The 23,792-nt window shown below is 50.8% G+C and overlaps 1 protein-coding gene across 6 annotated transcripts in view; it reads right to left on the reverse strand.

Annotated features, from left to right (window-relative positions):
* The window catches only part of EVC2 (EvC ciliary complex subunit 2), a 135,242-nt gene that overhangs the window by 107,999 nt on the left and 3,451 nt on the right, over positions 1-23,792 (reverse strand). For 4 of the 6 annotated variants that reach the window (XM_036991115.2, XM_036991104.2, XM_036991109.2 and 1 more), the window contains exons 2-7: positions 17,846-17,900; positions 14,806-14,855; positions 11,909-11,977; positions 9,889-10,075; positions 6,587-6,696; positions 1,984-2,037 (exon numbers count right to left, since the gene is read on the reverse strand). In XM_036991115.2, the coding sequence (XP_036847010.2) occupies positions 1,984-2,037; positions 6,587-6,696; positions 9,889-10,075; positions 11,909-11,977; positions 14,806-14,855; positions 17,846-17,900 (525 nt within the window). Of the gene's footprint in view, positions 1-1,983; positions 2,038-6,586; positions 6,697-9,888; positions 10,076-11,338; positions 11,462-11,908; positions 11,978-14,805; positions 14,856-17,845; positions 17,901-23,792 lie in introns of those variants that run through there. The other 2 variants (XM_036991113.2, XM_073237857.1) reach the window with 2 other exon arrangements.

Genomic DNA, 23,792 nt, shown 5'->3' on the forward strand with positions numbered 1-23,792 from the left:
CGTGTGCGGAGTCATCCAGACGGCAGCCTCAGTGGATGCTAGGCACCAATGCTGACTGCTTTAGATGCACTGACCCACTGACTCTGACGACCACCCTATGCAGTATCATCACTGATTCTCATTTCACAGCGAGGAAACTGAGGTCCAGGGAGGCAAGCAATGTGCCCAAGGTCACATACAATCAGTAGAGGGACAGGGATTTAAAGCCAGGTCTCTGGTCCAAGGCCCTGCTGTCCCCACACTGCAGGGCCATCACGTTCGTGTGCCCCTCTCCCCACTCATGGTGACCTCCTCGAACGTGGTCCAGAGCTCGCACACCTGGACCAGGGGTTGCTAGGGCTGACGTCCAACCCACTGCCGAGCCTTGCACTCATGGGTCTGCAGCCCAGAGTGGGCACCTATTCCTGTTTCTCCTGAAGGCAGTGTGGGGACCAGAGGCAGCCCCGAAAACCTGGGTAGGTCATCTCCATCCACAAGAGAGGGCCTGGGCCATGGCGGGAGGGCTCATGAATATGAATTAAAGGAACATTCTCTGAGTTTTTACAATCACATGGCAACCAGACACCTCCTCCACTGAGCAGCAATCGCTAGCATTGATAACAATCAGCTCAATGGAGGGATATTTGCCCACTGAGTGCCATCCACAACGCACAATGCAAGGCCCAGTGGGGACTCAGTGGCAGGGCACACACGGCACCACCCTCCAGGAGCTCACAGAGTAGCCAAAAGAATTGTTTGCCCCTGTGTTTCTGACCCGGCTGTCAGCTTGGTGCAGCTGGACTCAGAGACAGTGTGGCCCACGGCCCTGAGCAGGCCTCTCAAGTCAGGGGCCTGGGTTCATGTCCTGGTCCTGACACCGACCAGCCATGCAGAGAAGAGCTCACACACCTGGCCCAAGACTGCTGCCCTCTGAGAGGTCTCTGCACTTGGATTTCAGGAGGGCTCCCTCTGCCTAAATTGTGCAAGGGGTGTGCTTTAGGCTGAACACCAGCCTTCCTTCCGGGAGTCTGGGCTCTCGGTGCATGCCAGGCAGAGGATGCTGATGTGACTGAACCCCTGAAAAACCCGGCACTGGGTCTCTAACCAGCTTCCCCAGCAGACAGTAGTTTGGAGTGTTGTTACTCGACGCTGTGGGAATTAAAGGCATCCCATGTGACTCCACGGGAGAGGCCTCCAGAAGCTTGGGCCTGGTGGCCTCTGGACTTTGCCCCACACGCCTTCTCCCCTGGGAGTTCTGTTTTACACCCCTCTCTCTAGCAAATCAGCCCTGAGTATGACAGTATGTGGGGTCCCGGTGAATCACTGAACCAGGGAGTGGTCCTGGAAACCTCGACACACTAGCCATTTTCTCTTGGGCAAATCACTAGACCCAGCTGTGCCTCAGTTTCCCTATCTACAAAGTGGGGGTGATTTAAAAATAGACTTCATCATCTCCCAAGATTACAGTGAAGGTTGTTACCTGATTCAGCATGGGTGATTTACTTAGAATGCCTGGCACCTACCAGGTGCTTAAGAAACATGAAGTGTGGTTACGTGGTAAGTAAACATGAACAAGTGAACATGTGAGCTGTGAGTGATCAAACTCACAGATGGACAAAAAAGGAATAATAGTAATGGTGAACAGCAGAAGCAGGGAAACCTGCCCATGGGCTGCAGTTTTCTGGAAAGATCCAAGAAGATAAAACAAGACCACCTGCTGGCCCCCGCAGCCAGCCCTGCAGGCAGGCGTGAGTGTGGCTGAAGAAATGCACAGACGGGTGGGTGGCCTCAGCCTGTCCAGTGACTAAGCCATCTGGGAAACCAGCCAGTCTCAGGCCACACTGGGGACCCCAGGCTGCACGGAGGCCCCAGCCTCAGTGCATATCTAGGCCACCAAGGCCCCTCCCCTTGGCTCTGAGGTCAGCGAGAGACCAACACACCAGAGGCACGCAAAGACCCCCTGGGGGCACAAGGAGGGGGTCCAGGTCAAATATTTTCTCTTACCTGTATATTTTCTTCTGTTGTTATGGTGAAGAGAGCTTTCAGCTGTGTTCTGTTCTAGAAAAAGAGAGTAGCAAACATTTTCATTAACAGGTTTTGGAGTCTAGCACACAGGATGACATATGGGACATCCCGAACTCACAGCGCCTGGAGCTACAGTGGGCCCCTGACTGTGGAGGTCAGTCCCTCTCGGGGGCAAGGTCTGTGGAGCTACGACCCTTCCCTCCCAAAGGCTTGTGGGAAATCCACACACCCGCTTCCCTAATTGCCCAGAAAAGCACTAGCAGTTTCCTTCTGGTGGAGCCTCCGGGGTTGGGGTTGGACTGGACTGGGGTTGAGGGCTGACCCCAAAGCTTAGCAGCCCTGGCCTGGTGCAGCTGTTCGCCCTCCCCTGTCTGCCTCTCCAGGAAAAGCGGGGCTATGCTGGGACTGCTGAGCGCCCCTCTCATTCTAATGTGCCTGACCCAGCAAACTCGCCTCCCTTTGGGTCTAATCCGGATGCCTTCTGACACTCCCCTCTGCTCAGAAGACACAGGAAACGGAAACATGAGGGGTGAGCGCACAACAGCCATTTGTCTGTCCAACCACGGGAACGCTTCTTCCCCGGGGTAGAGGAAGAATACCTTGCAGCTGAAAGGGGGCACAGGGTAGTGGGGCGCCCTGTGCCAGACTGCCCGGCATTCACTCCGCCTCTCAGCGGCAGTCTGACTTTAGGCAAGGGATTGACCTCTCTGTGCCTCAGTTTTCTCACCCGTGCAATGGGAATCACATTCAGCTCACAATGTTGCTGTGGGATTCACTTGGCTAGCACAGGCTCTGGGAGCGTGGCCGGCACACAGGGAGAGCTCGAACAGTGTTACTTCTAGTGGCTGCAGTTGGTGGGGTGGTGGGGGGCTACTGTACCGAACCCAGTCCAGGGAGCAAGGTAACCCCGCGTGATTCTATCACGGACAGGACTGAGGCATTTCCCCCTGAGCTGCACTGCAGTCCACACGAGGGAGAAACCCCCCAATCCAAGCCCCAGAACTCTTAGAGCAGCAGCCCTAGGGGCACAAGGCATCCCCAGACCATGAGGGCTACAGGCGACTGAGTGCGGGCTTGGAGAGGAAGTCAAAACATGCCAGGTTCTCTTTTCTGGGGGGAAATAGAATTTTTTTAAAAATGTGAATCTTTAAAGAAGAGACAGCTATGAAGCTACCACTTGGCCCTGTCCGTTCCTTGACTGCCTCTGCTCCAGGATATTCCTGGTGGCTGTGAGTTTCAGGGTTCCCCGAGCTGGATGCATGAGGCTGCATCCAGAGGCCATATTCAATTACGTTTTCCATACTCTTCGCTCCCTCCGGCCCCTCCTTCCCTGTGTTTTCTGATATCTTGAGATATAAGCAAAGAGGAGCTTGAAGTGTGTAATGGGGCTTGTCTTCATCTCACTGCAAAACGTCAATCCTCAGCCCTGTGCTTCCTGGACAAAGGTCAGGGCCTGAGCAACATGTGACAGACCAGGGCATGAAGCCAGAAACACGAGCCCAGACAGCATGGAGCACCAAGTGGGATGTAGCGACGGTTTTATAAGGTGGGCACGATGTTTGTACAATACACTGTAAGGGACTTGAAATGAATATTCTTGGCTTTTCTCTCTTGACCTCCCTTTTGGCGGGGGGGGGGAGAGGGAGTGGTGGTGGTGGTGGCGGTGGCGGCGGCGGCGGCATGTGTGTGTGTGTGTGTGTGTGTGTGTCTGTGTGTGTGTGTCTGTGTGTGTGTGTGTGTGTGATTAGAAAGGACTTTTCAGACCCCAAAACTGCATTTCTGACTATGCCCACCTCTTGCTCTGAGGATTCATAAGCAGGAAGTTTAGTCGTCCCCCTTTATCCATGGGGCATACATTCTAAGACCCCCAAGGAATGCCTGAAACCAGACAGTTCTAAACCCTATATATGCTGTTTATTCCTAGACACACATACCTATGATAAAGTTTAATTTATAAATTAGACATATTAAGATTAACAACAATAATAAAATAGAGCAATTAAAACCATATGCTGTAATAAGTTATGTGGGTGTGGTATCTCTCGCCCCCAAAACATTACTGGGCTGCACTCGCCCCTCTTGTGATGATGCGAGATGATAAACCCCCCCGCGATGAGATGAAGGGAGGTGATGATGCAGGTATTGCGACCTAGCGTTAGGCCACACTGACATCCTCACCGCAGGCAGGAGAAGCATCTGCCTCCAGACCACGCATAACCGTGAGTAACTGAAGTCACGGCTACGGGGGTTCCGCTGTGGGTACGGCCTCTTCCACTACACTCACGCAATTCTAAAATATCACAACCAGAGGGATTGGGGGAGATTCTTCCTAACCGCTCTTTCCTGGAAGGGTAACTGACGCCCGGAGGAGCTGCCCCCTGCTTCTGACCACTGCCTGGTAGGGCAGGGAATCCCAGCAGGGCAGCAGATGCCACCTCCACACAGGAAGGAATGCATGCCATCGAGCACTTCCATTTTTAAATAATTCCAGTTTCCTACTTGCAGCGTACGGTGTATGACTGAGAAGCAGAGCAAACCAGTGTCCTCCTGCAGAGTCGATGGAAGTCTCACTCAGACTTTAGGCCTGAGCACTTTCAGCCCCAAATAAACTTGGCACATCACCAGGAAGCCTCGGTGGCCCCTCCAGGGACTGTGAAGTCCCACTCAGGTGAAGCGATCTGAGATCCAGGCAGCACGTATTCACTCATCCAATACTGGGCTTCCATGACTCATTTCCATGGCAGGGTCTAGGCAGGGGAGATGCTGATGGTCTGACAGGGCAGCAGGCGGCCCCCCAGAATGCAGCCAGCGAAGCCTGGAGCTCTGGGATCTTCAGGTGGGAGGTGGGCTCACCCTCTGCCCCAGACCTGCCCTGAAGGGTCGGAAGGGGAAGGAAACTGCAGGCCGTCTGCGTGTTCACATCATCCCGTTTATCCCCAGCAAACACCGGAGACGTTCACAGAACGATCTTTTTGTGGATGAGAAACCCAAGGCTCAGAGAGGTTAAAAAATAAAATAAAACTTGCCCAAGATCCATTAGTTTCTTCATTTGTTTATTCATTTATTCAATGAATATTCACGAAGTTCTTGGTGTGGGTTGGGGTGCAGGTGGGTGGGTTGGGGGGCTCTATTTTCAGCACTGAGGACACAGCAAAGTAACACACAGGACCTTTCAGGGCTGCGGGCTGGGAGGTGGCCCTGCAGAGAGGGCACCCCCCGCCCTGCCCAGGCACTTCCAGGCCAGAGCTCCTGGGGCTCCAGCACTAGGAGGTGGAGGCTCCCAGAGGCCTCTCTGAGTTCCTGAGTTTCTCAGCGTCGGTCTGTCTTGAATTTTGATTTTAACTTGGTTTCCTGTCCTGAGACTGGGATGGTACTTCTTCTGGGCCGTGTTATCCCCATTGCTTGTCCTTCTCAGTCTTCGGCTCTTGGCCTTCTCCTGAACTATTTTCGGAGATGTGTCCTTTCTGACAGTTTTATACCACTTTCTTCTATCTGGTCTTATCTTCTTGGAATCTTCCATTTTATCTCATTTTATCTAGGATTTTTTTTTTCTTACTGCTACAGCTGTGTCACACACAGGCCCTGCAGCTTCAGAGTGCAGAGCAGGCAGCCATGGGTCCTATTCTGATTCTGCCACATGCCTGGGATAATCACGCTCCGGGCCTCAGTTCCCTCATCTTTTAAAAGGTACTTTCTCCTGGGGCAGAAGTCAGAACAAAATGACTATAGTAACTCGAGCAAAGGGTCCTTGAGGACAAGGCTGAATCCCCTCCTCCTGTGTCCCCAGGGCATGCACAGCACCTGGACCATGACATGAAACCAGCCGTTCACTGCGTATGTGGATTACAGAAGGTGAATGAAAAATGAAGATAGCACCGGTGTTTCAGACTGAATCACGTCCCTCCCAAAATCCGTATGTTAAAGCCCTAATCCCCAATACCTCCAGATGTGACTGTATTTGGAAGAATGGGCTTTAAAAAAGGTAATCTGGGTAAAATGAGGCCATTAGGGTGGTCTTACTCCAATCTGATTGGTGTCCTTATAAGAAAAGGAGATTAGGACACAGACGTGCACAGAGGGGCGACCAAGTGAAGACCAGGGAGAAGACCTTGGCCATCTACAACCTAAGGAGAGAGGCCTCCAGAGAAACCGGCCCTGCCCACACCTTGATCTTGGACATCCAGCCTCCAGGACTGGGAGATGATACACGTCTGTTGTTTTTAAACCTCTGGTCTACAGCGCTTGGTCACGGCAGCTCTAGCTAATGAATACAAGCGCAGCTAGAGGTTGACTGTTTATAGCACAAGACACGGTGATGAGAAGTTAACACCCACTGCTTACTTGTCCTTATAATAACCCCATCTTAGGCCAGCAGAGGTTAAGTAACACTCAAGATCACAATGAGCTGCTAAGGGAGTGAGGTGCGTGCAGCGGCTGACACTCCAGGCCCACGCACTTACCCAGAGCTCGGTATCAAGGAAGCAAGGATGGAAAAAGTGAACTAAAAGGGACACTGTGCCCTAGGTGTTCATGTTTCTAGAACAACAGTGATAAAATGGAAATGAAAGCAACAAGAAAGTACCGCTGATGAAGTCTGGAAGGTGAGCAGTGCAGGAAGCATCAGGACCTCTCCACTCCCGACGGCTCCGGCCTTGAGCGAGGCTGTGTAGCTGACTGAGAAGGAGTCTCCAGCTGCTCAGAGAGAAAAAGCACGTGTGAGTCACCAGAGGCCCCAGCCACGCCAGACAGCTACACACCAGAAGGAGGCTGATGGCTGCAGGAGGGTGCCTTTGGGATTTCACATGCCTGTTAGGGCAAAACTTGTGGCCTCAGATTTTAATTCCTTTTGGACTTGAATATAGTTGGATTTCAATTTGCAGGAGATTCATTCCTAAGATTTTCATGTCTCCCTGAAAATTTGCAAAAGGGAAGTGCTGGCAGGTCATGTTGGAAGGTCTTTATGTGAATGAACTCAGGGCTGTCCTTTAATCTCATTGCAAAATCCCTGATGTACCTTGATAATGGCACAGCTGGACGTGAGTTCCAAGGGTTTAGAGCTGTGGGAAGAATTCCCAGCCGGGGGAAACATAGCAGTGTTTCAGTTTATTTCAGTAACTTAATACTCTGAGTCATTTCCAAAGCCTTCACAGGGCAGGGACAGTAAATCTCTTCTACCCACGAGCAGTCCCAGAGGGACACACACAGGGGCAGCGGGGAGAGGGCTTGAATCCAAGGGTCTTCAGATTAACAAGAGGCCCAGGGGGTTTGTTGAACAAAATGACAGATATCGCCAGGGAGGCCATACTCATCGCCCCTGACGCTCCTTCCCGTGAGCACGGCACCTTCCTGACGGAGGGCTGGCCTCTCCTGCCCCTCCTCCCTAGGGGGCACACCTCATCTGATTCCAAGTTTGGGTGCACATTGTCAGTCGGCCCTCTTTACGCATGGGAGGAGGCCGCCAGCAAGAAGCAGGACAGCCCAGCCTCCACGGGACTGGGGGCGCTGGTCGGACACGGCCGGTGGGTGACTGGCCCGTCCAACTTTGCCAGTCAGTCAGTTGGACCATCTGACCCCAACCAAGCGTGTTCTCCAACTTTGCCTTCATCCGTAATGGGGGTTATGACATGATAATATGCTACAATTTGCTTCATTTCTCAATGCATTGGGACCGCAAAAAATTTAAAAAAAAACAAAAACACAGACAAAAAGAGCATCGAGCCTATGGAATCACTGGGATTTTTATTGTAAAAGTCCTCAACATTTTCATTTTATTTTTACATAATGAGAAAAGCTAGGATCATAAAGATAAGGTGATAGGAATAATCCTGGTGGCGGTCATTATCATCAGACTTCACTCTGGCACAATGATTTTATCACCCGCAAAGTGTTTGCATGTGTGTCAACCCAGCTGAACCCCCAGGGGTGCCCTGAGATAGATGGAGGACACGTTATTTTCTGCAACATACAGAAGAGGAAAGTGAGATGGATGTGAGGTGATTTGTTTAGATTCAACCCCGATTAATAAGCAGGAAGCCACCTACCCTCTAGGGCCCATCGTCATTTCTCTAAATGGCAGTGGCTTTGATACAAGAAAAGCAGCAAATAACGATGATAATTTCAGTGCACAGGGTCAAGGGGCTGGGGTCTGCTGGTCATCTGATTTTATAGGTATATACTTATTCTTTGGAAAGAAGTATCCTGTCTGTTAAGTTGAAAACCATGTCAGTCATATCCCTCAACTAAGTGGTGGGTTCCCAGACAAACACAATCCGATGCTGCCGTCGGGGCCCGTGGAGGGTCCGAGGCAGAGGTGAAGCATGCACAGACCTGACCATGAAGACACAGCAGCAAGAATGACAGTAGTTGCAAGGGGCTGGGAGGAGTGGGGAATGGAGAGCTGAGTCCAATAGGTACAGTTTCGGTTACACAGGGTGAAAAAGTTCTAGAGGTCTGCTGTGCAACATGGATACAATTCACAATACCATAGTTGTGTATTTAATATATTTAATAGACACACTGTATCCTTAAAAGTTTAAGAAGGCAGGTCGTGTGTGATTCTTAGCGCACACCCACAAAAAGGATAAAAATAATCATAATAAAAGAACTACTGACACAGGCTGCGTGGGGGGCACTGGCAGGTCACGTCACCTTGGTCAGTCTCTGCCGCGGCTCTGTAGCAGTTGTAACGTGACATCTGAAGCTCATAGAAAGTCAGTACTTTCCGGAGGCCATGCAGCTCCTAAGTGGCCAAGCTAGGGGTCAGATCTAGGTCCGTCTGAGACCTTGCCTGTGCACTGCTTGTGGCCCCATGCTCCATTCTCTGAACACTAGCTTAAGAACTGGGGGCACTTCTACATCTTTGAAGTAAGGTATTGAAGATCGCTTAGCTGGGATGTATCATAAATGTTTCTATGACATTGCTAAACCATAGCCGGCAAAGAAAGGGGTCAGCACTTGTGGGCCAACTCCACCAATAGCTTGTCAATAGTACGGTGTTAAGAAGGATTCTGAGGTCTCACCTAGGCTCAGACAGGAGTGGCATGATCGCTGAGCAATGGGGGTCATGCATACAGAACGGGGAAGGTCAGTAAGGGTCCTCGGCCTGTTACAGGGAGGGCATGGTTACAGGGAGGGCAGGGGAGCCAGACTGCCTGCGTGTGAATCTCAGCCCTGACCAGTAGCCCTATGGCCGTGGGCAAGGTCCTCACCAGCTCAGCCTCTGCCTGTGTAACTAACACAGCTCCTCAGAATAAAAGAAGCCTCCCCCTCCCGGGAAAACTGGCAGTTCTGAAGCCACAGCAACAACTGAATCCCAGCATTACCTTAAACCCACTTAATTAACCAATGGCAACTCGCCTCAGGAAACACACCTCTGAAAGCCAGCCAATCAGCAGTGGAGGTGCTCCAACTGACCACGTGCATGAACACACATGAACATCTCATGAGCACCCTTCCAGGGCTAATACTGCACCACTTACCCCTCTATCCAGCATACCCCAAAACTAACTGCATTTTACTGAGATTACTGAGATGATTTTATTACTAATAATTTTGGTCATCTGGAGATTGATACCCTGGGATTCACTATAAACTCCATTTTTATAGTATCTGCTTGAAACTGTCGTAAGAAAAACTGAATGTGTCTATTTGTAAAACACTTTCTCTGAATTCCACCTCTAACTTCAGTAATAAATCCAGCTTTTTGGTGGCAGGTATTGAGTGCTGGCCTCCCTCTGTGACACCCCAGGAGTAAAATCCCCTGTGAGGGTGAGCCTACTGGGCACATGTAACATGGTTATGAATGTACCTGCTATGCGTCATGTGCTCTGCAAGTATGTGAGCGCCTCCACAGTCGTCCATCCTGACAGCACACTCTGCTATTACCTGGCAGAAAGTCCTTTCGGAAAGCCTGGAATCCCCCGGAGGTCTCGCCTCCGGCCGACTCCCTGATGATGAGGCCCGTGACATTGTCAAGAAGGAGCAGGTCTGATAGGTTGGCCGCCCCGGGAGTCCTGGGGTTGTTCACAAGCAGTCGCACCTGCGCCGTCTGCCAGTCGCTCTGCCCGGAGACCTGGGACAGGGATGAAATGAGGGTGCACTTCCCACATCTGAAAACAAGGCCCCGGTTCCACTTTGCACATCAGGGCAGAGAGGACACTACAGTCTCAGGAGGGTTCGGAGCATTTCTCAGGTCTGACTTCAAAGGCCCCAGGGGAGCTCTGACTCGTGTTTGCCAAGCTGCTGCCTGGTGACAGTTTCAAAGTAACTGGGACCTAAAAAGCAGTGAAATCATTCCTGCAGAGAAACTTAGAAGAAAACCTATCCAAGCACAGAACCACAGTCAAGGTGGGGAGACTGTGACAACTGGTGTCACCAGGAAGAGCAGAGCAGGGCTGTTTCTTACTCCTTCATCTTAAGACTCAGCCCAGGCCCAGAGCCCTTCTCAGGGCTCCTGACTGCCATCTGTCTCCAAGATCTCCCCGAGCTGGTCTCCTGCCCCCGCCATCTGCCCCTCCAGGTTCTGCCTGGCCACAGGTCTGAATGGCTTTGCTATTGGAAGCCACCCAGTGGCCCAGGTCGCTTGGCTCCCCACCTTGTCCTGCCCCCTCTGATCTCCCACCAGCCTGTCCCTCCTTCACCCCAGCTCTGCTGGAAGAGATGCAGCAGCTGAGCAAAGAGAGGGAAGCACTGCGTGTGCAAAGGAGAGTAAGCACAGAGACACAGTTGGTAAGAAATAAATAAATGAATAAGCAAGTCACAGAACTCCGCGTATAGTATACTACCACCTATGCACAAAGGGGAAGAAAGAAGGCACACGTATGTATACATGCAGGTATACACACATGCACACACTCATAATTAAACACATATGACAGAAAATAGGAAGACATATGAAAAACTGGTAGCACCCACTGGACCCAGGCAAGGGGACAAGAGAGCTGAGGCATGAGACAGGAAGAGGGTTGGGCAGTAAAGGGTTAACTCAGCACGCTTGGGCTGCCCAAACCTGCACAGGCCAGAGGGGACTGGCCTTTGATGAGCTCCTTGACCAGAGGGAGGTTAACCTCCAAAGTCCTTGGAATATCCTGCCTGGTACACGTGTCTTTACATCCCCACGGCCTGGTGGGCTATGCTAACACCGTGATTCACAGGAGGGCCCTGGGGCCAGGCTGTGTCGGGGTGACCCCCAGAGGGGCTGGAGAGTGAATGACTGTGGTCAGCTCCGTGGGTGCTCCACGCCTCCGTGACTGCCCGTAATAAATATCCCGGACACCAAAGCTTGGCTAAGTGTCCCTGGTTGACAAGACTTCATACATGACGTCACACATCTCACTGGGAAAAGGAAACATTGTCCATATTCCTTCATCAGGAACAGACAGCGGGAAGCTTGCGCCTGGTCTCTCCACACTGTCGTTTTGTGGCTTTGCCTTTGCTGACTTGAATCTGTATCCTTTCACTGCAATGAAAGTGTAACGGCTCTTCTGAGTTCTGTGAGTCCTTCCAGTGAATTACGGAACCTGAGGCCCTCCAACACAGAGATAGTATGAAAAGCCCTCTCATGGGATTAGTAAGGGCCAAAGACTTAAAAGACATTAAATAAAATTTTAAAACTATCATGCACTGTATTAATGTTAAAATCTGAAAGAAAATGTATTTTCTTTCCCATTCTAAATGGCCACAGTGGATTTTCACTAACAGTAACCTGTTACCAAGAAAATCTTAGTCCTGACACTGTGATACAAAATACAGGATCCCTTTCAGGTCTCCTCATCACTAATATGTCCTGACATGGGTAGACACCTCAGACATTTCCACCCTTGCCAGCTCTTAAATATATAACTCTACTAATATAGGATTTGGGCAAATCCAATTATTTTCTCTTCAAGTGCCTATGGACACTTACCACTGCACATTTCTGAAAAATTACTCCAGTCTCAGAAGTTCCTTGTACGTCCCTTAAAATGTCTCCATACTACAATAAAATTAAGAAATTATTAGAAAACAAAAAAACAGTGCATGCTACATATGTTTAATACAAGTAAAAGACGAATTTTTAAAAGGGGGATAGATGATCCCTTCTGCTAGGCAGTCCAGTAACTAACTGCCTTAATTAATTTTGGAGATTTTTCCTTTTTAAGTATCAAAGGATTGGAACTTAACACCTACAAGGAATGAGGAATCTGGCCGTGGTCACACGGTGGCTTTTTTCCAGTCTGGAGGTACGCGTGAATGACACTTGTACAGGGGACGCGGCAAACGAGGGCTGACGCTTCGGCAAAAGGAATGTGAGCAGGGGCATGGGGAAATCCTCTGCTGGCTGTGTGCTCTGTATGCCACCTGCAGCATGACCGGGGGAACGTGGATCACAGGGAGCTGTGGCAGCCTCCCCAGGGCGGGACCCACCAGCAGTGTGGACAGTCCCCCAGCTTTGGCCTCCTCCAGCCCTGCCGTGGTTCCCCTGGAAAAATTCCAAAGGACAGCCAGGGCTCACCCACCAGAGGCCAGGCCTCACTGCCTCTCAAAATCACAACCAATATCTGTTCACTTACGCCCTCACCACATCCTCTCTGACCCCAGGACCCAAACTCCACAATACTGACATACCTTTTAACGTGAACCGGACCCGGACCTCGCTGAGAACGCTTTCCTTGGCCACACCTCCCCAATGTCTGCCCCGCCCACCGATCTCCTGGTCAGCCTATGGCATCTCTCACTGTTAATGATAATCTTAACAACAGCTATTGTTTCCAAGGGCAGGCGTATGTCCATCACTTCACATACTTGAATTCTATTTCTCCCATTTTACAGATGAGAAAGCTAAGGCTCATGAAGGCTGGCTCACTTTCCCAAGGTTGCAGAGGAAGGAAGCAAGGACTCTCTCCTGGCCTCCATATCTTATGATTCTCCCACAAAGCACATCCCCTCTCCAGAGCGTGAGTCTCTCGTTGTACAGAAACACAGATGCAGGCAGGGGAAGTGAGAATGTGCTGACAACAGGCAGCAGCAGCAGCCTGCCCGGGACGCTGACTCCGGCTGAACTTTCTGTCTCCCACCTCCCCTGATGTTGCTTTGACATGCCAGGGCTCCAAGGAGTTTCTGAGAACCCTTGAGCAGGCACCTGGCTTTCCATTCTTCTGACCCTCATGTAGCATCAATGCACACAACTTTTAAGCACTTACAGGCAGGGGGAGCAGCTAAGCACAGGGTGCTGCTGGGAGAGCCCAGGGTCATGTCACCACTAACAGGAGAGCAAGAACGATGGTGGCCACTGTCGGGGTTGAACGACGGCTCCCGAAAGGAGGTGTCCACTCCCTGAGACCCATAACCCAGGGGCGGGGCCTTATTTGGAAAAGGGTCTTTGAAGATGTAATTAAGCTAGGATCTCTAGATGAGATCAAGCTAGATTTAGGCAGATTGGGTTGCAGTGACAAATGCCCTTACTAGCATAGAAAAGGAGAAGACACAGATGCAGAGAAAAAAGCCATGGGAAGATGAAAGCAGTGTGACAGTGAATGTGATGTGTCCCTTTGGCTAGGCTGGGACACCCAGGTATTTAGTCAAAGACATCCAGGTGTCATATGAAGGTGTTTCTTGGATGAGATTAACACTTTAATCAGTGGGCTGTGAGTGACGCAGACAGCATCATTTATAATGAGGGTGCGCCTCCCCCATGAACAAAACGACTGCCCTCCCCCGGGGCAGAGGGCCTCGGCAGCAGATGCTCTTCTCACCTGAGCTGCAACGCCAGCTCCTCCCTGGGGCTGCGGCCCACCGCGGAGTCTGGACTTGCCAGGCCCCACAATCATGGGAGCCAACTCCTTAAAGTAATCTCTCTCCCCTGTGTCTTTCTCAGTACATACACATCCTGCTCTGTTTTTCTGGAGAATCCTAATACAGAGCTTGGAGTGATGTGGCCACAGGCCGAGGACTGTTACCAGAAGCTGGAACAGAGAAGCAAGCAAGGATCCCCCCCTACAGCCTCCGGGGGGCGTGTGGCTCTGCCGACACCTTGATTTTGAACTTCTGGTCTCCCCAAACTGTCACGGAATACATCCCACTGTTTTAAGTTAAGTTTGTGGTAATGTTTCTCAGTGCTAGGAAACTCGTTCAACCACTCAGCAGGGGGCAAAAGGGGGCTTGTGGCTATGGAAGCCCATTGGCCAAGCTAAATGGTCTTTACACCATTTTAAGTACTGGCCTCTGTGAAGCCAACACATAGAAGACAATATAAAGAACAGCAGGGCAAGACAGAGGCTAAGGGCACTGGCTCTGATTTCTGGCTCTGCTACGTCTACCTCTGGGACCCTGACCAAGTTTCTTAATCTCTCTAATCCTGAAGTTCCCATCTGCAAAATGGGAATAAAAACAGCAGCTGTTTAAGGAACTTGTAATAAGGTCCCAGTGAGATGATGCATAGAAGTGCTAAGCCCAGTGCCTGGTATGTAGTACAGATTTCCTAGATGCTCACCATTATTATCAGTAATGGCATTTTTATAAAAGCTAGAAGTGAATCAGTCTGGTTAAAGCAGAACCCAGAGCCCCAAAGCTTTAGAACCAACAGACAAGGCAGTGCAATGCTCAGATTCAAACATCCTATTCATCTAAATACTTGATATTGTACAAAAGAAACAGTTCTTTGGAAAGATAGATATGCTCCTCCATGATAACTATATTTAGCAAAAGAGAAGGAATAGACTTTTTTAAGGAAGAAAAGCCATGATATTTTATATACAGTTGACCCCAAACTGGTTTCTTTCCAATTTCAGGTATTTCTGTTAAAGTACTGAATGTGTTACTTACCAGGTGGTGTGTTAGAGGAGATTCTCTTTTAAACAAGGTCTTCTTGGGCCCTGAGGGTAGAAAAGCAGACATGGATTGGGTCCACAGCCCACCAGAGGTTGCAGAAGTTGGGAGTGCATTAAAGACTTCAATTGTCCTGTTGAATTTCATTCCAAGAGGCGCCTCCAGGACAGAAGAGCAATGTACATGGCTTACATGACGCAGAAAGCCAGTGAGATGCAGAAGCTAAGCCCTGGAGGAGACCATGTGGTATGTGGAAGGTACTTGAAAAACATTTGCTGAATAAATGAGTAAATGAATGGATGGATGGGTGGATGACGTATAATCTATTTGCCAGGAAAATGAGACGTGCTCACTTGGGGGTCTGTAGAGCTTAAGGAGGATGTCTCTCAAAGTGTGTGGCCCTGATCTTGGCTGTGCCCTAACATGTCCATTCCTGGGCCCACCCATAGCTCCAGAGTCAGAACCACCAGGCAAAGGAAATGCCCCAGTGATTCTTAAACACACAGCATCAGAGAGCCCTGGGTTCAAATCCCATCTCCACCACTAACCTCTTTGTGCCTCAGTTTTCCCAACTCCAAATGGAAAGAAGAGTAAGTCTTACCCCACGGGGTCCATCTGATGACCTGTCTCCTGCAGAATAAGCCCTCAAGAGCACCCCTGATCGCCACGATCAAGGAGGATCAGCCCATCACCAGACACAGGGTCTGCCAGGCCATCCAACGTGGGTGGACTCCCTCTAGGATTTGCAGTGTAACTTGAAAATGTATGAGGACCACGTATAACACAGAAATATCCCATAAAAGGTACTGGCTGGGTGTCAGGAGTGGTCCTGAGTGGGTGCTGCTCTGTCGCTGATCAGCTGGGTGACCCACAAAGGTCAGCTGAGTGTCCCTCACTTGGCAATGTGGTTAAAAATATTAATCAGACAGGATTGCCTAAGGAGCAAATTAAATGACATGCTCTACATGAAAGGGCTTATGACTAATAAATGCTTGGAGTTATAAATTTGTATTTTTGAAATATAAATTGACCTGGGTCACAGGGTTGTGCCTTTTCCACCATCTATTTATACCCAAATACAAACTGTATTTTGACTAAAGATGAATTTATTTTCAGACTTTCTTACACAGTGTACTGACAGAAAAGTTTTTAGAAGTACTCCTGGAAGCTCTCATAGAATTCCAAAACACATGTAGAAAGGAATCAGAACTTGGGGAAAAAAGGTGTGAAGCTGGATCCTAGATAAAGTTGGTACCTTCCTGCCTGGAATAGTAGCCGTGGCTGGTTCGGTTCATGAAGCTGGGACGGGGATAAAGGGCAGCATGAGGGAGTTGACGGCCCTCAGCATGGACACAGGAGGGCCCGTTCCCAGGCCAGCTGCTGACTCGGTCAGACTGGAAGTGGGACTGGACCCCTGCCTCTGCACCCCCACCCAGCCCCTCGGGCAAGGGACAAATGCTTTTCAGCAGGGTTGGGTGCACATGAAATCACACAGCCACGCTGGGGCACGTATTTATGCCCCATGGTGCTCCTCTTGGCCCTCAGAAGACCTGGCCACAGGCTTGGGTGAAGGCCAGAAAGGCAGGCCCTACTGGTGCTGGTGGACGGTGTAGAAGGAATCAAGCTATAAAGTGACTGTCAGCACCCCACCCATCACTTTGCAGGAGAGGCCTCCCCACTACTGCCACCAACACAGAGTCACTTGCACCATTTGTGCATGTCTTTGGATGTATCCATGTTTTCTCACCTCTGGGCAGCCATATGCCTGGAAGCCTCTGCCTCCATCCCCTATCCTGCTAACTGCCACTCCTCAGGACTCAGCTGAGGGGCACCTCCTCCAGGAAGTCCTCCCTGAAGCCCCTCCCAGTGGCCTTACTCCTACACTGGGCCTTGGCCCATCCTGGTCCCCAGGAGGCAGAATCAGGCACAGGACCCAGAAGCTCCACTCCCAGCCCCAGTGATGGGGTCAGGGGACCAGGCTGAGCCCTGGTCTTCCCTGGAACTTTGGCTGAGCTACTGGGAAGTCTTCAGATCTGCCCATGCCAGCCGTGGGGGCTCCTGGAAGCTGGACGCCAGCAGCTGTCCTTCACACCACACGGGCAGAAAGTGCCTGGGAATGACATGACCAGAGAGCAGGGGCCGAGGGGGAGAGGGAAGGCAGAGCCCCGAGGCAGACGCTCCTGCATCAGGCAGGGCCCGGGCCGGCATGGCTCGGTCACCGCGCCACCAAAGTCCCTTCTGCTTAGGTTAGTTTCGGTTGAATTTCTGTGACCTGGGATGGTGGGCTGAATAATGGCCCCAAAGATACCCAGGTCCAAATTTCGGGAACCTGTAAATATGTTACCTTGTATGGGAACAGGGCCTTTGCAGGTGTGACTAAATTAAGGGCCTTGAGACAGGGAGCTGACCAGGACTACCAGGTGGGCATCAATGTCCTCCCAGGAGCCTTCCTAAGAGGGGAGTGGCGGGGAGCTATGGCAAGTTTGATGAAACAAGATGCCACAGTGCAGGCTCTGCAGATGGAGGAGGGGCCAGGACCTAGGGGACACAAGGAACGCAGCTCTAGACACTAGAAAAGGGTGTAAGGTAGTCTCCCCAGGCCCCTGGGGGCGCGGCCCCGCCAAACCATGACGTCAGCTTGACTCAACTGATTTCGGGCTTAGGCCTTCAGAGATGTGAGAGAATAAACCTGTGCTGCTTTAAGCCACTCAGTTTGTGACAATTTGTAGAGCAGCCCTAGGAAACTCATACCTGGGGCTCATGTGCATCTTCTGTATGTTATTAATCAGGCTCTTCAGGAGAGAAGCAAGACAAGGCCTCCCCATGCAGCCTGTTCGGGGCACCGAAGCTCCCGCTGCTGCTGGAGGCAGCACGCTGCCCTCGCTCTGTCACATCAGGAGTGACCGACCTGCCCAAGCTCCGCAAACCTCGGGTGGACGGAGGTGGAGGGAGGCTGGAGGCAGAAGGGCTGCAGCTTTAGGGCTGGATTTTCTTTCTTGGTCAAAGCAACGAAAAATCAACCAAAAGAAAAACTTACCTGCAGTCTTAAAGTGAGAGCTTTCCACACTGGGCCAGATCCTTCGGGGCAAGTCCTAAAAAATTCAAAGGGCACAACATCATGAACTGAAGAACACACTTGTAGCGTCAATACACACAGCTTTTTAAGTGAGATACGGCCCACTAAGAAGGGGCTGAAAGTCATTTGCATAAAGGCTCCCACAGAGATGAGCAGCATTTTAAGTCTGAAGGACATTTTTCTAAGTCAACCAACTCCACCAGATTTGAGTGCAAGATTATATCTTCTCTTTCCCACACAGACCTTCTACTCAGTCAACCTGCATTTCTGGGAGCTGTCTAGGGAGGCAGCTCCCATGTGGTTGAAACTTCACTGAGTCAGACAGCCCTGGGTTCAAATCCCAGCTCTGCTTTTCACTAAACCCTGTGATGCAGCTGAGCCTAGAGCCCCTGAATTCCCAAGACCCTGCAAGTTTTCACAGAGTGACACATAAAATACTGGATAAGGATTCCGGAGGACTGAGTTCTAGCTGGAACCATGAACTTGCTGTGTGTCCTTGGCAAAGTCCCTTAGCCTCTCTGAGCCTCAGATCCCAACTCTAAAAAGTGAAGACCTCAAAGCCTCTTCCCAGCTTGCTTCACCTCATTCAGTGGTGAGACTTGTCCACATGGAGGGCCCAGTCAACTCCTCCGACCTCTGTAAGATCCTGGGCCCTGGAAACGTCCAGGCCTCCGCACAGCAAAGCAGCACTGGCAGTAAAGCCGTCCCAGCTGGAGACCTTGAAACGGGCCTGGCTCCATGCCGTGCATGCCAAGTGAATCAGTCACAGTCCTCATGATCACCAAGCTGTGACACCCTCAGTTTATAGTAAAATCCCCAGGCTCACGGTCACTAGGTAGCTCACTCCAGGTCCCACAGGTGGGAAGCACTGGAGACCAGCTTTGAACCCAGACGGCCTGGCTCTGGACACACTGGTTTCTCTGTGATGGAAGGAGAAGGATGTGCCAGGCAGCCGAGACCAGGAGAGCTGAGAGGGATGCTCGGGCCCAGCTCAGAGCCCAGTTCCCAGGGCTGTTCCCGTGGCTGATGTTTACACTGCCCTCAAGCGGGCAGGACACCATGGAAAGCAGGCCATTCAGTGGGACAAAGAGGGAACTGCTGTGGCTTCCATCTTTGCCTTCTTGGAAAGCTTTCCCCGTGTCCTTGCTCACGACCAGAGTAAGCCTGTCCTCTTGGCCACAGAGTGCCACATATGTTGGGCCTAGTCCCTATAGGCAAAGCAGCTCTACTGGGATGACATAAGCCGGCCTCTCCAGCTGCACAGACGAGGCCCACCCAAGGGCTGGGACAAAAGGCCCACTGGTGGAGGCACAAAGACTGGGCAATGGGAAATGCAGGGAGGACAGAGACAAGCTGGACCCAGCCAGCCTCATACCAAAGCCACCCCAGAACTGCCCATTCCTCTTGCCCTCCCCGACTGTGACCTCACGGCGTTCAAATGCACCAGTGAGACCCCCCCTCCTTCTGCATGTGTGCTCTCCCCAAATTCCCCATGGAGACAACTTGCCCAAGGTCCTCTCTCTCTGCTCCCCACCTACTTGGTGGAGCCCAATCTGCTCCCCCCACAGGCCCCCTGTGTGGTGTCCTCCTCCTCCAGGACTTGGGAGTCTAATCAATCACGTTCATTCCATACACCGCTCCATGGTGTCAGTATGTGTCCATACATACTGAGCATCAGAAAACCCCATATCCAGTGGCACAATTATTCCTCACGACACAAGGGGCATACCCAAGAGGACTGGAGAGGGCTCACAGAGATACCCACATGCCCGTGTTCACGGCAGCCATACCCACAAGTCACATGTGGAAGCAGCCCACGAGTCCACGGACAGGAGATGGGGAAAGACAGCGTGCTCCTCCCAGGCAGTGCGGTGTAACGCAGCCCTCACAAGGAAGGACATCTGACGCCCGCTGAACCATGGACCAGCCTGGAGGACATGATGCTCAGTGAGCTAAGCCAGTTGCAAAAGGACAAACACCATGTGATGCCACTTTCCTAAGGTCCCCAGGGCGGGCACATTCCCGGAGCAGGGAAGTAGAAGGGTGGGGGCTCAGGGAGGGGGCACGGGGAGCTGTTGTTAATAGTTGATACTGATATTTAACAGAGTTTCAGCTTTGCAAGACAGAGTTCTGGAGACCCGTGGTGGTGACGCCATACCACAGTGTGAACGCACTGAATGCCACTGAAAAATGGTTAAGATGGTAAATTTTGTTAGGTGTATTTTATCGCAATTATAAATATGATTGAATAAATAAAGCAGATCTATGTTTACCTAGAAATAATGTTAAGATACATCAAGTGAAATCACTAGATCACAAAATCATGAGTATAATCCCATTTAATAAAAATGGGATCTTTTATGAGTTAATATACTATTTAATATTTAATAATACATTTACATTCCTATTTTAATAAAAGCATATTTATATATACTTATTTTATTTATACATATATTCATATATGTATATTTATTGATATGTTTAATAATTTAAAAACTATGGGGGTACTTAATATATTTATTTCATACTAATTATTGATGAAGTTAACAGTATAACACATAGCACATTATATCCACGGACTACTCTGAAGAGCCTGGGAAGGGCTGTGCTGCCTGCTGGCCTTGGCGACCTGGGGAAAGGAGGGGTGGCAGAGCCACCAGTGGAGGGAGGCTCCCCTTTCTCCACTGGTTTTTATTTCTTGTAACACGGAGCACACGCCCATGTGTCACTGCAACAGCAGGAATACCATGAACAGAGATGAAGTGACAGGTGCCATGCACAGGGCGGCTCTGCAAGCCTGCCCCTTGGTGTCCTCCAGGACCCCCCCATCTGACACAAATGTTGTTGCCAAAGCCTCCTTGGACAGGTGTGTGTGAGCAGCATGACCCCAAGTCCACGAAGAGCTGATGAGGGTGAAATAAGCTTTTACTACCATCTGGCAGGAAAAAAACCTCCTGATGAAAACATCCTTCCAGGCTGTGCACAGGGACCTCCTCTACAAGCACAGGCAGAAAGTGGGGAGAAAGCTGACCAGCGTGACCATAGCAGGAGGTCACAGCCAGCACCAACGCCATGAGGGCCCGCGGCTAGGATGCACCTGCACATATCCCAATAGACCGGCCACGAAACACCGACCAGCGCCGCCCAGAACCGCCGAGGCCATCAGAAACACGGGAGGTCTGCCGGACTGCCACAGTCAGGAGGAGCCCTGATGAGTCGCACCCAAGGGAGGCGTCGTGACTAAATGTACTATGGCGCCCTGGATGCAATCCCGGAGCAGAAATAGGGCATTAGGTTAAAAAAAACGTGAGGAAATCTGAATAAACTATGGACTTCAATAAAAATCTACCACTATGAGTCCATTGATCATAAAAATGCATGACACTAATGTAAGCTGTTAATAACAGGGGAAGCTGTGTTGGTGGCGGGGTGATGCCAGAGTTCTTGTTCAGAGTCGAAGAATGAACTTTGCAAACACTCAAAACAGGAGAGCAAGTGAGGGGCTTTTTTTATTTAGAGATAAAGTAAGAGGTAAAAACCCCTGGCTTGCACCAGGAAGACAAGAGAGCAAGAGAGCCCGGGGTGGTGCGTTGTCTGGGGATTTACAGACGGTTGAGAGACAAAGGGCTAGGGATGCTGTGGATAAAATGAGAGTTCCTGTGGCCAGGATTCTCACCTGGACGTGGTTGACTGGCTCACTGCACATCTGTGGGCAATACATGGCTGTTGACTCTATAAAAAGAGCTCCACCCAGTGCTCTGGGCACAACACGGAGGCAGGGCTGCAAGGCTGCAGGAGAGCAGAGCAGAGGCTGGAGTGGTGGCAGAACAGAGGATAGAGGCCCAGAGGACTGCTGTGTGGGACGACTGTGCAGAGAGGCCCAGAGGACATCTGTGTGGACAGAGGGGCCCGGAGGCAGAGACTGGCTTGCTGCCTGCAGACTCGCTCTGAATGAATGGGATCCTAGTGACTGACCTGCCACCTGGAAATAAAGTTGGATATAACCCTTTCACCCCAAAGAGCATTCTGCTATCAATTTTCTTTGGTCACAATGAATCTATAGCAAACTTGCCCGTGGCTGGAACCCATTGGCAGGACAGATGCAGACCTGCCAGATGGTCCCAAAATGTTTATCTTTGAAGAGATACTAAGTTTCTTATCAGTTGCTTATTTTTCAAAATTAGCTTAACACAAGAAATTTACTGCTTTGATTTTTTTTTTTTTAGGGTATCAGCTTCTGTCTGGAAGCGTATTAATCAAGACTGTCTGCCTTGCCTCCAGGGTGGGCTGAGCCCCTGTCCGTTTGATTAAAATGCAATCTTAGCTTTAAGATAGAATTCTTCCTGAATAAGCTGGGCCTTTGAGCAGGTGCTTAAGTAAATTTTACAGTGGTATGTTTTAACTGACACAGTGAAAATATAGACTATGCTGAGATGCTTTTTTTTATCTGGGGAGTATTCAAACTTCTAGGTCAAGTTGCTCTTGGCTTTTTAGTTTTAACTAATTTCATTGAAGAATGCTTATGTTTCTAGTTTGATATTTCACTTTAGAGAATTAATGTGACTCTGACTGCTTCATTATTTAACATGGAGTTTTGGCGGGGGTCTTCTTCCAGAGGCCCTCACCTCACTCTGTCTAAGCCCACGGTCCCTGTCTCAGGGGAGGCGATATATAGGAACTTTCTGTACTTTGTTCTACCTACTTTGAAAAATAAAACCTTTAAGTAAAAAAAGAAAACATTCACGAGGTCTCAAGCGAACAGAGGCTCCACGGTGCACCCAGTAGACACACAACCGCACGTCTGTACAATGCCGCCCCTGGAACTTTCCGCCCACTCTTTCCATCAGCATCACTGCCCGGCAGCTCTGTGCCAGGTGCCTCGTGGTGAGCAAAGCAGACCTGGCCCCCGACCTCTCAGAGGGACAAAGAGCTCCTTACCCACTAACATTTCCTCCCAGGAGGGAGGGGCAGGTGTGAAGGGAGCAAAAAACCCAGGAAGGCCTCCGGGATGGCCCTAGGGGGCCAGGGACCCTTGGCGGTGGGCCCCAGGCTCTGCCCAGCTTCTGGCCAACACCAGCCTGGGGGCTGCCTCTCTGGGGCTCCATGGCGGCTGAGGGCAGCGTGCTTTCACAGACCATGCCCAGGGCCACCTTCCAATGCCCTGCCTTCTCCTCCCCACTCATCCCTCTCTCCAGGATGACACAGCCCTCGACAAGGTCACCATGACCTCTACAAGGCCCTGTTCAATGACTTCTCCATTCTTACCGCACAAGGCCCTGTTCAATGACTTCTCCATTCTTACCGCATAGGACTTACCAGCAGCATTTGATCTACAGTGAGTGTGTTAGCTTCCTACTGCTGCTGTAACAAATCGCCACAGACTTAGTAGCTTAAAACCACACACATTTATTACCTTACTGCTCTGGAGGCCAAAAGTCTGACATGGGCCTCACCCCACTAAAATCAGTGTCAGCAGGGCTGCATTCTTTTCTGGAGGCTCTAGTGGGTAGTCCACGCCTTGCCTTTCCAGCTTCTAGAGGTGCCCACACGCCTAGGCGCACGGCCCCTCCTGCACCTTCTCACCAGCAGCAGCAGGCTGAGTCCTCCTCACACGGCGGCCCTCCAGCCCTCCTCCAATGCCACATCTCCTTCCAAACTCCCTCTTCCATTCTTAAGGGCCCCTGCGATTACACTGGGACCGCCTGGATAATCCAGGAGAGCCTCTTTTTAAGATCAGCTGATTAGCAACCTGAATGCCATCTGCAAGGCTAATTCCCACTGGCAGGCCACCTACCCTACTCACAAGTCCTGCGGGCCAGAATGTGGACCTTCTGGGGGTGGGGGAAGCATCGTTCTGCCTACAGGGAGCCCTCCCTCCCTGAAGGGCTCTCCTCCCTTGGCTTCCAGG

Source organism: Manis javanica, chromosome 5 (genome assembly GCF_040802235.1).
Source record: "Manis javanica isolate MJ-LG chromosome 5, MJ_LKY, whole genome shotgun sequence".
NCBI classification, from domain to species: Eukaryota; Metazoa; Chordata; class Mammalia; order Pholidota; family Manidae; genus Manis; species Manis javanica.